The 14,062-nt window shown below is 34.8% G+C and overlaps 2 protein-coding genes across 5 annotated transcripts; both read right to left on the reverse strand.

Annotated features, from left to right (window-relative positions):
- Positions 1–524: 524 nt before the first annotated feature.
- Positions 525–7,656, reverse strand: LOC113764104. 4 transcript variants are annotated; one of them, XM_027308167.1, is made up of 6 exons: positions 7,574–7,656; positions 6,736–6,851; positions 6,363–6,448; positions 3,066–3,706; positions 1,324–1,857; positions 525–815 (listed from the first exon to the last, which is right to left on the reverse strand). In XM_027308167.1, the coding sequence occupies exons 4-6, from the start codon at positions 3,618–3,620 to the stop codon at positions 717–719; spliced, it is 1,188 nt and encodes a 395-aa protein (XP_027163968.1). In that variant the 5' UTR covers positions 3,621–3,706; positions 6,363–6,448; positions 6,736–6,851; positions 7,574–7,656; the 3' UTR covers positions 525–716. The 4 variants fall into 4 exon arrangements, with proteins under 4 accessions (XP_027163968.1, XP_027163966.1, XP_027163967.1 ...); XM_027308165.1 differs by having other exon boundaries at positions 6,736–6,867; XM_027308166.1 differs by having other exon boundaries at positions 6,736–6,848; positions 7,574–7,655.
- Positions 7,657–7,791: 135 nt separating this feature from the next.
- LOC113764106 (protein DEHYDRATION-INDUCED 19-like) lies at positions 7,792–12,662 on the reverse strand. The gene is made up of 5 exons (XM_027308168.1): positions 12,239–12,662; positions 11,990–12,129; positions 10,119–10,196; positions 9,695–9,978; positions 7,792–8,091 (listed from the first exon to the last, which is right to left on the reverse strand). Exons 1-5 carry the CDS (start codon positions 12,345–12,347, stop codon positions 7,983–7,985), a joined length of 720 nt encoding a protein of 239 aa, XP_027163969.1. The 5' UTR covers positions 12,348–12,662; the 3' UTR covers positions 7,792–7,982.
- Between the last annotated feature and the right edge of the window lie 1,400 nt (positions 12,663–14,062).

The following is a 14,062-nucleotide window of genomic DNA, read 5'->3' on the forward strand; positions in this document are numbered from 1 at the left end:
TGTAACAAATAAATTTTTTTTTACGAAACTGTGATCCATTTTCACTAATGTTGGGAAAATTTAGACCAAGCTCGTTGTCATAGTTAGTCATGACTAGTAACTTAGATTCATATTAGGAATTGAGGTTGTCTAACTCTTATATATATATGTGTATCGTGGCCGCTGGTTTCAATTTGGGTAGACGTTGAATGAAATTGAGCTAATATATTAGTCTTGCTCCTTCCCTATTCTTCCAGTCGTAAGGCTCTCTCCATTATTTGTTTTGAGAATTATCCATCACCAACTTATATGATATATTTTACCTAACAAGGGCATTAGCATGCCAAGAAAATTATGCATCACACAAAGTTTGTGGAGTTTTCTTACAAAATTCTTTATTCCATTTTTTCAGTTCATAATTTAATTGCCACGGAAAAGATATTTACGTTTCTTTGGATCGTGAAAGTTAACTAAGCAATGACCTTTCTTTACTGTTATAGTATGTATGCCATTATTTCTTGGACTGCAGTTTCCACGGAAAAGTGTTCAACAAAACCCAAAGATAAGCATCCCTTGATTGAGGTCCGAAATGTTCTTTGATAGGATTAGTTAGCATTTTTCTACCTACAAAGTCATACGAAGTATATGAATTTACTGCTGAAACTACTCAATTATTAGAAAAAGTCTATCATCTATACTTGAAACTAAAAAGTAAATAATAGACTACGGCTTGAGTCTTATCTGATGATCTCTTCCGGCCTGCATTCTCTGAATCTGACCGTCGCTCTCTTTGTCCGATCCGCGTAAGTAACGTCACAGCATTCACATCTATCAATCTGACGGACAGGAACAGATACAACTTTCAGTTACCAAAAAATACTGTACGTCTTTTTCTTTTTTGGGTTAGAAAATACAGCTTCAGTTACATCAGACTCTTGCAAGCGGTACAAGGTTATGGAGAACAAATATTATTGGTAGAAAATTGACCTATATGGATTTGAGTTAGCCAGTGTTAAGACTTAGCAGCATTTAGTTGGCTTGGATCGATTTTCTAGTTCTACCGGTTATTTATTGTTTGTAAGCCTATAAAATACTACTATGATAGCGTGGCATTCCAATAAAATATCAGATTAGCAAGTTTAATGCACTAATTAGCAAGTTTAAAACAATAAGGGGCTGAAATTAAATATATGTTTTTAAAGTATAGGGATGTACTATTCCTAAACTACGCGGGGGTTTTGCGTAATTTAGTTCACTAGTTAGAATTAGTTTTTTAGTGACTCGGAATCACAAATTACACTTGAGAACAAGAAGAAAATAAGAATATAAATAGCAGTTATATACCTCAATGCGCTTTGTTGCTGGTGAATAAACATCAACGTGTGACACAATATCTGCGGAGAGCACACATGGAGGCAATTTTCTCGGTGACGATCTATTATAGCTGGTGAGGGTAGAGTTCTTGGAGATCTTCTTTACAGAATCAAAGAAGAAAATATGTGGAGCTTCACAAGATTCCTTGGACGGCGCCCTCGTGTTAAACAAGAAATATCGTGGCGGATCCATTTTACTGCCTCCCCATCTTCTGAAGGTTTCAATGGGATTTTGCAGCCAACTTCGAGGTATTATTTTCTCATAAATATGGACAGAGTAGCCCCATGAGATGGAAATGGACCACCTATGTCGCCTGAGATAGCAAATTGTTTGCTGCAGCAGACGTGACTGGTCAGCATTGGCGGCTTTCATCAAGTGACGACTGGATTCGAACCTATTCATGCTGGGAAATATTGGGTTTACAACATCGAAGTGGTGAAGGGACATCAGCAGATTTTTGGGATGAGAGGACAGGAAACCAGCAATATTTCCTCGCAAATCAACCTGCAAATGGCAAGTGCCCGTATAGATGATCATCGAGAGAGTAAGAAATAATCCATGCAATTTTATGCGACCACTGTGTCACGGATGCAAGCACTGGCGGAGGTTCAAACTGCCAGTGAGGCCAGGTCGGAGCTGCATATTGTGCCCAAAAAAAGAAAGGTGGAGTACACTTTTAGGTGTTAGTTTTCTTGAAATTTTTTTTAGTTAATTAATTTGCAATTGTGTTCCCACTAGCCAAATGAATTTTTTTATTATGAGTATGGGAAGTTAGAAAAATTTTAAGTTTACACCTAATGATTTGTGAAAAGTTAATTTACATATGCTTTTATAAGTAATAATTTTTTACGGCAGTCCTTAGCTAAACCAAACATAACAAAGAAGGACTCAGTTCATTAATTTAATGATGACTGCAAGTACAAGTCTAATGCTTTAAGGAGTTTATAGATATCATTCAGTGGGTTACTTAATTAAACCCTCTTGTGTCATATATTGAATACACATATGTGTAGACAAAATGTTAATTGGATATAATTTTCGTACACTTCTCTACAAAACTCTTGTGATATAATACATGAGATCAAAGGATTGTTGAAAAACATCTAAGATTTTTTTTTCAGTAATTGGTTATAAAAATTTGTCCATTTCATTTACCAAATTCGAAGATTTTTTTAATTTGCGCCTCTATTGAAATTTTATCCTAACTCCGCCACTAGATGCAAGAAATCTTGATGATCAATAAGCATGTTCAAAAGAGTAAACGTGGAAGGAAGGGCTTATGGTCCTTTAACATATTGCCTAAATTGTTGTCTATTTTACTTGATTAAGTTTGCAAATGTGCTTATTTTAGTTTTATTTTTATTGCTTTATTGGGCTTTTAGTCACTTGAGAGCATCTTAGTTTATAATCAGCCAGAGATGATCTCCATGATGTGTTAGTGTTCAAAAGTAAAAAGACTAAATTCATAGAAAGTTAGAACCTCACTGAATTCAAGCACATATTTTCTAGGTTGGATTCAAGCACATATTTTCAAGCACATATAATCACTGAATTAGCAATCTTATTTTCTAGGTTGGACGACTAAAGTCTCATTGCATCACAAATAAATTTTCATCAGCACTTCTATGCTCAACCAAGGGCAAGAGTTAATCAACATCTTCCTTCAGGGTAAATTTCGTATGCAGTAGTCTAGCTTTAAGAAATCAAATTACCTGATGAAGACCTTTTTGGGGAGATAGATTTACTCCAATGTCAGCTATACAAACCATGGTAATGTGGTCAGCCGAGTGTAAATGCGCATAGTGCCGAAGGCAACCTTCCATATCATTTGCTAAGGCTTTTGCCAAAGGATAACTGAATATTAGCCCTGCTCCACCGAATCCCATGTTGAACGAGAACCCATAGTTTGTAATAATACACTCGGATGGGCCACCAAGGTAGTAGTACTTGGTATGATCATATTTTGCAAGAACATCAACCATATTATCCACAAAAAAGATTGAATCATCATCCCCCATAATCAACCATCGGAACCCTTTGCGCTCATCTCTAACTATTTCCATAATTGCATGCACCATGCGAACCATGATCGGTGCATATGCGTGTGTCTCTTTTATGAATTTAGTTAGGTCGTCGGAGACCCTATATGGAGGAGAAGCTGATGACCAGGGCAAAAGGTTTCCTTGTGGAGTTTTATCAAGATAGAGATATCCTCGGAATTCATTTGGTCGCCACCATGATTCAATATAATCCTTCCTGTGATGCATCGCTTTCTCGGAACCAACCAGTCCAAACAGAAGGAGTTTAGTGGTAGTAGGAGAATCACTAGAGTTTGACTGCAGGTGTGTTTTCCCTGTGATTGAAGAAGGAATGGAATTTGCAGCCCAGTTTGGTTGTTTCACATAAAAGAATATGAAACAAAAACAAGAGACTGATCCAAAGATCAATAGCAGATTGATGGAGTAAAGCTTCTTCTTGAACATTATTGCAGATGACATTGTTCAGAAGATGGAAGTAAAGGTTGTTTGACAACATATAAAAGCTGAGCAAGGAGAACTAGCGTGAGGCTTGCACAAGAGTCAACGTTCATAAAAGATGCAGCAGCCCTATACCGTGGATCTGATTTTAGCTGCTTTGTTGTAGCCAAGCTAGCCACCAACGAAACATAGCTTGCACTCTTCTACCGGAAAAAGACCGCATGCCAATTGATTACGTCCTACCAGAATTTAGTTGATTCATTTCTTTGTTCCTTTTTCCGAATTAGACCAATTCAATCAAATTAACTTGGCTCTGCTAACCATCTTCAGAGTAATTAACAGTGCTGAACTACTAATTACAGTCTGTTAGCGTTATACAAAGTTCTATTGATCTATATAACATCTCCTGTTAATTCTCTATTTTTAGAGTAAATCTTATATACACTGATAATGTATACACTATTAAAGTTAGATATACGACACATATGTAAAATTTGAGTTTCAAATTCAAATTCGAATTATGTGTCATGTATTTATTAGTGAAAATGTATGCACTGACAGTGCATAGAAGATTAATCTTTTTTTTTTCTCTTCTACTTGAGTACGGATTCTGTTGGCATCTCAAGGGAAATTCCACCAACGATAAAACCTTTCCACCTTCGGTTTTAAAATTTTAAATATTTTTATCAAATCTTTTAATAGTTTTTCTAGTTAGTCTATGGGTAGTCTATTTGTTTGTTCAGTGCTCTAATTGTTTTCTATTCTTTAAGTTGAACGAGATAATTAATTACAAGTAAGCTTGTTCGCGTTAATACGAGAAGAATGAAGAGAAAAGATTATAAGAAGATACCGGTCAACTCTTTCTTGGTCGAAATAAAGTGGCGCAATTCTACCAGGCTTAAATACGAGAATCGCATTAAAGTTGTGTACCCTAAAGGGCAAAAAAAAAAGGAAATATAGTTCAAAATATCCTTTAAAATCAAGTCAGTAAATTTTGGTCTCAATCCAAGTTTCCGACTACTTTTTACCTCGAATCCATTACGTGATTCATGCATAGTTATTTTTTAGGGATAAAAAAATTATATTTCATTTGTAGTTAAATAAATGATCCGATTCATATTTATTTTTACCCCTAAAAAAGTAGAATATGTTCCAAACCATATTCATTTTTTCTAAAAGAGTGGGATAGGACCTAATACATATTCATTTTTTCACTAAAAAAATGGAATATGACCCTTTTGCACATAAAAAATTGTCTACACGTGAGTCAAATGGCGATTTTAAGCTAAAAAATTATCAAAAAATTTAGCTGGAACTAAATTTTATTAACTTAAATTTATAAAAGATGTGAATTTAACATTTTAGAATATGAAGGATGAAAAAGTTCATTTGATGATCTGTAAGGGATGTTTTGAACAATTTTTTTTTCAAAAAAATCTTAATTGTCTCATAACGAAGCAATAAAATAATTGTTAAACCATATAATTTGTCATTTTTTTCAGCTATTAATCTTTCCCTGTTTCACATGTTATAGATTAAAGTCCGATGACACTGGAAACTTGGAGCCCACGTACCTAAGAAATTTCCTAAAAAGTAAAAAGTAAAAACTGACAAATTCCTCACACTGCCTGGTTGCTGATTACCGTTTTAGAAACTTGGAGCCCACGTCCCTAAGTTATTTCCTAAAAAGTAAAAACTAACAAATTCCTCAAGCTGCCTTGTTGCTGATTCGTCTCAGAGAATCTCTTCTTTCCTATTACTGGAAGTATTTGTCTTGGATTTCTTGAAATCCTAGGGCTAGGAAAAGTTTGTCGAGTCTATAAGAAAATCGATATCCCTAATCAAACATCTTAGCAGATTTTAAGCGTCTCCAAAGAGATTCTCAATTAAAGGTTCGTTTTCATAGCATCGATTGTTTTCCGTTCTTTGTTCTAATTTTAGTGCAGGTTCTCCCTGAAACTTAATTATCAAACAAATCATCATGGAGACCTTAGAGCATGTGAAAAAACCAAAATCACAAAATTATTGTGTTTTCATGCAGGAAAAAGAGAGCAAGAATGAAGAAAATCCCCACAAAAAGGGAGAGGAGGCAATCCCTGATGGAATAATGCGTGAAGTTTCTGTTGGGAAGGGATTATCTGGAGCCCTGAAGCTGTTGTTAGATCAAGGATATCTCAAGGAAACTAAAGAATTGAGTAATCCGAAAACGGGCTCGAAAACAAGCAAGCTTGGCGGGATTTATGATGATCGGGGACAAAGGGAGATAATCATTGAGAGAAGAGATGAGCTTGGAAATGTCATGAATGAAAAAGAAGCTTTTCGCCAACTTTGTTATAAGTTTCAAGGGAAGAGGCCTAGTAAAACTAAGCAAGACAAGCGTATGCGGAAGATCGAGAGGGAGAAGAATGTGAAGCTATCGTCCCAGAATTCTGAAGAAAGTATGGTGCTAATGGATAATGCTTTGAAGAAGCTTCAAAAACCTTATCTTGTTATCGAAGGGAAAAAAAGGGCTACATGATGAATAGTGCCCACCTGTTGGCTCGCATGAAGGTCAATGGCCTGAGCACCAAGATGCAGCTCCTCGCAAGAGCACTAAAACTAGTAAGTTCCGTGAAGATCTGCAATGCAATACCCTGAACTTTAGGAATATTCTACTGTCACAGTGCACTTTATCTACTATTGGTAATTTTTCTCTATTGCTTTTACCATTTTTTTCATTTTGTTCAGTTCTGTGCCAACTTTTTCTTGTTTGGGAATGTTTACTAAAATTTTTTTCTTTATTAAATTGGTGGATACAAGAAGCATAAAAATTCTGGCTCCTTTCTGGTAATGCACAATTTCTGTTGCAAGGGAACATGTAGTGTCTTACTAAGCATGCTACATTGCAAAATACAAAGAGTGATACCTGACGTTTTATAGGCTGAGGATAGGCAAAATTCTGTCTTTTAATCCCACGTAGTTAGCACAGTAAGCCATGAAGTCAAGCACATCCCATATCGGTGGGGAAGCACATTTTTGCTGCTATTTTTACCAGTAACTGATAACGTTCAGTACAACAGCAAAGTAGGATGGAAACAGAATCATAAGTTGGATATGAATTTATTTGTCACAAAAATTTGTTACTTGTATCATAAACACGTTTTTCAAATTTTTTTTATATTCTTAACCATATTTTTATTTAACATACATCACATCACAAAAAGTACTACAATATTATTTCAAATAATATTTTCAAATGATCTCCAATCCAAACACGCTCATTCTCAATGAAGCAAAGTTTAATGCCTGGTTTCGTTTGCAGGTCGAATCAGCTGGCAAAAATCCTGTAATGCGATCCAATATAATTAACAACTCAGTTCCTCAAATCCAGTCCGTTATCGGTCTACCAGTAATTGCCTAATTGACGAGGAAATTTGAAGCAAATTTAAATGGAAACAGAGTGATGATCAAAGGTACACCCTTCTATTTTTAACACCTAAAACATGTAGACACAAGACACCACAATTTTGGCCCAGAGAGAGAGAAAGGAATGGATGTAGAACAAGGCAAACTGATAAGGAAACCATTCTTTTGTAGCATAAGCTTTAAATTCTCTTTGTTTCTACCTTGTATATTTGTTTCCGCTTTGTCCAGAAACAAATGGAGCAGTAGTAGAAGAAAGAGAAGCGGACAAGAGAATTTCTACGATAAGTACAACACAGGTAACATGATCTTTCTTGGAAACTACATAATAGCATTTATACCTTGTAAGTTTGCAAGAGTACACATTTAAGGTAATGCATCCACCCGAGTCCTGTTGCTTTGTCCTTTTTATGTCTGAGTGTAACTGAATCCTCATGCCTCCACCCATACTCTAAATGCATACTTTAAACAGATAAGTGAGAAGCAAATTTAACAGTCTAATGAAAAAGAAGATAAAAACCAGAATGGGTACTCATGAGATAATCTTTGCATCTCAATGTAACAGGTGCTCCTGCAAAGAGAAGCTTAAAAGAAGACATTCATACTTCACCAGATAAGGGAAAGATTCAAATGAGAACATGGATTGGGTTGTTAAGAATTAGGAATCATTAGGTCCAGACCCAATTATCCTTGTATAATTCAGCTTAATTTCAACATTATTTTGCAAATTACAGAGACAGACTGCTTCAGTTACTCGGCTAACAGGGTACAGGCAAGCAGGTCTTGAACGAAAACAGCTCGCCCAGTAGCTTGTCTCATTCTTTTTTCTCGCTCTTCGTGACTTAAGGATGACTCGAAACTGCAAAGATGGTTACATAGGTGATAAAGAAAAGTGGTGGATAGACATGTAGAAAGATTGTATGACAAGAGATAACAGTTGCAGGAATACAAAAAAGAAACTTGGTATGCTCTGTTATGCATCACGGAAAGGCATTATAGACAAATAAAGAAAGTTCCTCAGTTCACATTATCTATTACGATTTACTACTGCAAATGAAGCTTTATCTGGGATAATTCTTTCATTAATCCACGTCTTCATCAAGTCAAAATGAAACCCAAAAGTCAGCATTATAAACTGCCTTTGTTATTATGTAATAAAACAAGATCAAGATCTTATCCAGCCCTTCTGCTTTTACTAAATGAGTCTTGGAATTGAAATGATAGAACTCATGTTGCTCTGTTCCTTGTATATCACAAAACATCTCAGAGCTGTTTAATTTTCTTCCAAAAGATTAAACTCAGGAAAATAATGAGGACTTCCTTAAAGGTTTAAGCATTTTTCGCTTCCTTAGAAAATTAATCATGAAAAACAGCCGTCTGCAGTTACAGATACAGGAACTCAAAGATCATTTCCTGAGCCGGTGAACAACATAAAGACTCCTTGAAGATTGAATACTGAAGCTTAACAATACTATCTTGTCTTATTTTTTACCATAGTAGAAAATGTCATGCAGTTGTATGGGTTTGAAGCCCCTAACCTCCTGAAGTTTTGACTCTTCAAACAAAAATTGCACTAAGTAATGGGTGGTCCTAGATTCAAGCTGTGTATGCATGACACCAGTTTTTGATCCATACAGGATTCATTCATTCACGCTAACAGATCGACCAGACAAAGCATGCTCCAAATGAATGGCAAGTTAGCTTTGGGTGCCTAGTGCTCTTACAGTTCATTGACCTGTCAGCGAATAGAAAATGGCATCTCAAACGCTCAGTAGTCCTCCTATAAATCTGGAAGTAAACAAAAGTTGTGGAGGACCATTGGCCAAAGTCAAGCAAAATATGTCTAGAATATCAAGTCAACTGAATTAAAAAGCGGTTCTTTGGTAACTCTCTTAAGCTATAAACCATCACCAAGCCAAGTTAATGGGTGCAACTAAAATATTTGTTCCATTTCCATTCCTCATGATGAATCATTGTGGCAAGGGGCGCCAGTTCTACAGCACATGAAGACTTATCAATCATAACAAGTAGAATTACAGCTATAATATTTAAGTTACATCAACGTACTCTTATAGATTTTGGATTTATTTACTCCTTTCTGCAGTGAGAGATATATTGCCTTAAAAATTGCAAGCTATTAATGCAGGAACTACAAAATCAACAAACAACCTAGATAATTAATCTTCATCCAAGCTCTATCCAGCCCATCATTGGCCAATTTCAACAAGAAAATAGAGCAACTACTAAAGGTAAGGAATTAAGCTTTGTGTTCTTCTCATAGCATCTCATTTCCTATAAATGGAATACCATTATGCTTATGCTCCTAGCTGGTTCTTCCAGTCACTTCTAAAACATACTGTGGCATGCATGTATTCTAGTCGTGGAAACTATGTGACTTACAGTAATCTCCAAATTAGTGTATAATATAGACATAAACTACTTGAACATACTGATTAAGCTACCTCGATTTCCATGTATGCTGTAATGACATGGACTTCGTTGATGTGTCCTCAATACTGGACACCAAAGTTTTTGAAATTTCATCCGCTTCAGATGCAGGAAAATTCAGAACAAGAGAAGAAAGTAGTGGATCAGCCATTGCACCAGATGAGGTTGCATTGTTAGATCGGTACCCACTGCCACCTAAAAGAACCTGTAAATGGGCCTCCCTAAGATCCCTCCCCAGCAGAGAGAGTGCCTGACTACTGGGAACTGCAACTCTACGTAATCTACGACGTCGCTGCAAGTAATCTTAAGTTAAAGAAATAATGAAATGATCGAAGGACGAGCAAATTGTTCATTATAATGCAGCTTTAACTATGTAATGTGAAGGTTTACTATGAAGCCAATAGAATATGAATATAAAAGTTCCACTTTAAAGGATATCTTGAATAAATGTCCATGTTGCAACGTGATATGACTCAGCATGTTTCTTGCAACTTTAATAGAGCAAACTGGACAAACCTGCAAGAAAAATGTGAATTCATTATGACAGTCTTCATTTTAAAGTTAATACTAAATAAAAAATAGTAAGTGATAGAAAAAGCATCCAACAGAAGAATACATGCATGGAAGACGGAAACTCTCTTGCTGTCTCTCACACTGGCAACCACCCTCTTTTACTAACAAACAGACTAATGGCGGAGTTCGATAAATTGTATCCCGGAAGTGCTTTTTTTACCAACCTAATTGTGTAACCCAAGCGCTTAGACCACAATTGAAGTATAAATCCCTGGAAACCATTAACATTTCAGTAAAGCACAAGGGGAAATAGGAAATTTACTCAACACTACCATGCATTCAGGTGAGTCATTAAACATAAAAGCACTCCTACAATGAATTATGTCTTTCCAATTAGTGAAGGATTTAGCAAACTACATACTTTATCTAGCATTTGAAAAACCTTGACCCAGACTAGTGACAACAGCTGTTGAAGCTGTTTTAACTTGCAACAAGTAAATATATGACCCTATAGAACACCTCTAGTTTTGGATTTTTTTCAACACCCCTATAACTGATTAGTGGCAAGCTCATTGCAACTATAATAGCCAGCTGCAAGAAAGAAAAGAGTTGACAACAAAATTAAAATATTTCCAAAAGAAAGGGTTAACATGCATACCATTTACCAGATATTGCGTCCATCTAGCAAAGTTATCATAATGATATGGAAAACAACCAATAGTCAGAACCACAGTTAGCTTCTTACTGACCAGCAAAACTAAGGAAAATTCTGCCCTAGACTATCTCCAAAATTCTAGCCTAGGAGAGTCAAATGTCCCCCCCACCCCCAAGAAAAAGTTTTGAGAATCCTTCCCAGCCTTAGGTTTCCACTGTGCTGGTGATTTAACTCTTCTCCTTCCCTTCACATTTAAACCAGGTTATACTGTAGATATAGCCTGAATAGAATTACCCAAAACTCATGCCTCTCATGCACAACAATGAAATATACAAGTTTGAGGAAACAAGAATATGAGAAATGCCCAAAAGGTTTGGTGCAATTGGTCAGGACTCAGGAAGTCAGAGGAGGTTCAGATTCAGTCTTCAAACCCACAGAAAGGTGGTTTCATTAATTCACACAAAATTAATTTATACTCCCTTCAATGCCTCAATCTCTTGCACCCTAACCCCCGCCAAACCAATGCTTTCGACCCTCATCCGAACCCCAAAGCAAAAAGGAGCACACCCAAGAAAGGGGGAAAAAGGGTCAAAACATATCCTTTGGCAATATATCTGAACCTAACTCTGCTTCCTTATATAATGTGCAGACAAAAGTATTAGAGCCTATACAAACCAAATAAATACCCAAGATGGTGACGTCCCAACCTACTAAAGAGAGTCAAGATTTACTTTTTCACCCATTTAGCCAACATTTCCTTCACTAAAATGGCAAAAAAGACAGAAATTAGCAGAATATAACTCTAAGCTCAAATTTGCATGCACCAATCCCTTTTCAAATCCTAAAATCCCTTTTTTTTTCATTTACAGCGCCAAGATTACCAAATTTGAACAAAAGTACAACAAAGATCAGAATTTGACAACACAAAAGAGAGTGATCAGCACATTTCCCAGAAACAAAAAGTAGCAAATATTAAAAAAGAAAAAAAAAAGAAAAGAAAACTCACGGTAACTTTGGACTCGCAAGAATGCTCATCTTCAAGATCAGAATTTGACAACACAAAAGAGAGTGATCAGCACATTTCCCAGAAACAAAAAGTAGCAAATATTAAAAAAGAAAAAAAAAAGAAAAGAAAACTCACGGTAACTTTGGACTCGCAAGAATGCTCATCTTCAAGATGTGAGCAAAGGGATGCAATATCAAAGTCTTCGTAACAATACGGGCATGGAAAATCGGGTCGAACCTCCTCTTCCACCTCGAAATCATCAATATTTAACCGATCTGAAAAATTCAACGCGACCATCCCCACAAAATAAAGCCAAAACATGTTTCAGATCACTCAAAGAAAACACAACAAATATTTATTCAGAAATGACATATAAATACCAACCCAATTGAGAGCTCTGATGTTGGCTGCTATGGCTGTGATGATGGTGATGCTGCAAATTGAATTGGCGCTTAGCAGCCGCGAGGCGAGAGGTCCAGAAATCAGAGTCCATGAAGAGCAAAGGAATAAAAATGAAGAAAGAAGAAAAGGGTCCAGCTAAAATATGACTAATATTTAAGCAAGGTACTATTCTTTAAAAAAAAAAAAAAAAAAAGTCTTCTACGAAATAATTTCCAACTTTTCCATTCTTCTCTGTCTGTATGTATTAAGGTGACAATGATCTTGTTTATTATGCGTTTTCTTTTTTTTAGTTTGTTTCAATATGCTGAGCTTAAAAACCAATCTGGGGTGGGATTGTAGTGTTTTATTTTTGTTTTCCCAGGTTTGAACTTTGAGGTAGTCTTGGTGGCGCACATTCATCTCATCTCTGAGCGGTATTTGTTAAAAAAAGCAAAGTGAAAGGAGTGGGTGGATATGACAGCAAAGTGACTAAATCAGAAATTGTCGGAGTTTTGGATTAGATTTTTTTTGTGGATAATTATTAGTGGTTTGAGATTTTTTTTGTTTTACTTATTAGCTTGCATACTAAAATACAAACTCTCTAAAGCGTTGGATGTACTATAAGATTTGTTTGTGGACCAGAAATAATCAATATATGTTTGGTGTGTCAATACTTTATTTTTTTATTTTATCCTTTTTAGTAGGGAAAGAGTAGAATATTTAAAAAAGGGGATCTCGAGCCCCTAATTTTTGAGATTTCAATTGCAATCACTAAACTAAAGATTTCTCGACTTTGTGTGTGAATACTTGTTTATAATGCGTTATAATAATTTCTTTCCATTGTTCCTTTCATTTATTTATATATAAATTTTTATAGTAACTCTATAAAGTTATCTGACTGTGTCATTATTTTTCTTTTAATATCTAGATTAACATATTAAAAGTTAATATTCTTTTGAGAATACTTTAACGTTAAATTTACACAAAGTATTTAAATGGTGAAAAAAGAGTCAAAATTGTAACAAAATTTATAATGATTAATCAAAGAGTAAAACTTAGTCAATTTTGTACAAAATTTATGTATAGTTAGTAAAAGTGATGAAAAAAATATTATGAATTATGTTGATTTTCAAAAATAAATTTTAAATTAATTTTATTATGATATAATGGAGAGAAATTTTCTCGAATGCAATGGAGAGAAGTCTAATCCGTTCATAATATGTCATATATGTTCTTAATTATGTCATAGATGAAGTTTATGAAATTTTAAATCTTTTGCTATGTTTCAAAAGAAACGTAATAAAAGTAAGATTCCTTTTAGATGTTCTTTACTTATAATTTTGTCTCATATATAATATTTTAAATAAGCTATTTTAGTAACAATTTTTTTAAATTCTCCAAGATGCATTCTTTAAAATACGTAAGACATAGTTTTTTATTGTGTTTAACGACTATATTAAATAGACATGATTTTGAACTCTTTTTTCTAATAGAATATGCTTTTAATCAAATTTACACTATGATTTTACATAAATTTACAATCGAAATATTTTAAAGTCTCTTGGAGAAATTTTTACTCTAGTACTGAGACTTTTATAATAACAAATTGCTATTAGAGACTTTAAAATAACACATTGCAACAAATGTTCAACATATTTTAGTTTGTCATAGTAATCAAATAATCTCAGTCAAGTGAAATTACATGTTACGTTAAAATCATTATTGAATTGATACTACAAAACTAATAGATATTTTTTGACTCGCAAAACTAAAAGATATAAAACATAATTTACTTTTGTCTTGGGTAGTTGACTCGTTAAACAAAGG

This window comes from Coffea eugenioides, chromosome 2 (assembly GCF_003713205.1).
Source record: "Coffea eugenioides isolate CCC68of chromosome 2, Ceug_1.0, whole genome shotgun sequence".
Classification (NCBI taxonomy): Eukaryota; Viridiplantae; Streptophyta; class Magnoliopsida; order Gentianales; family Rubiaceae; genus Coffea; species Coffea eugenioides.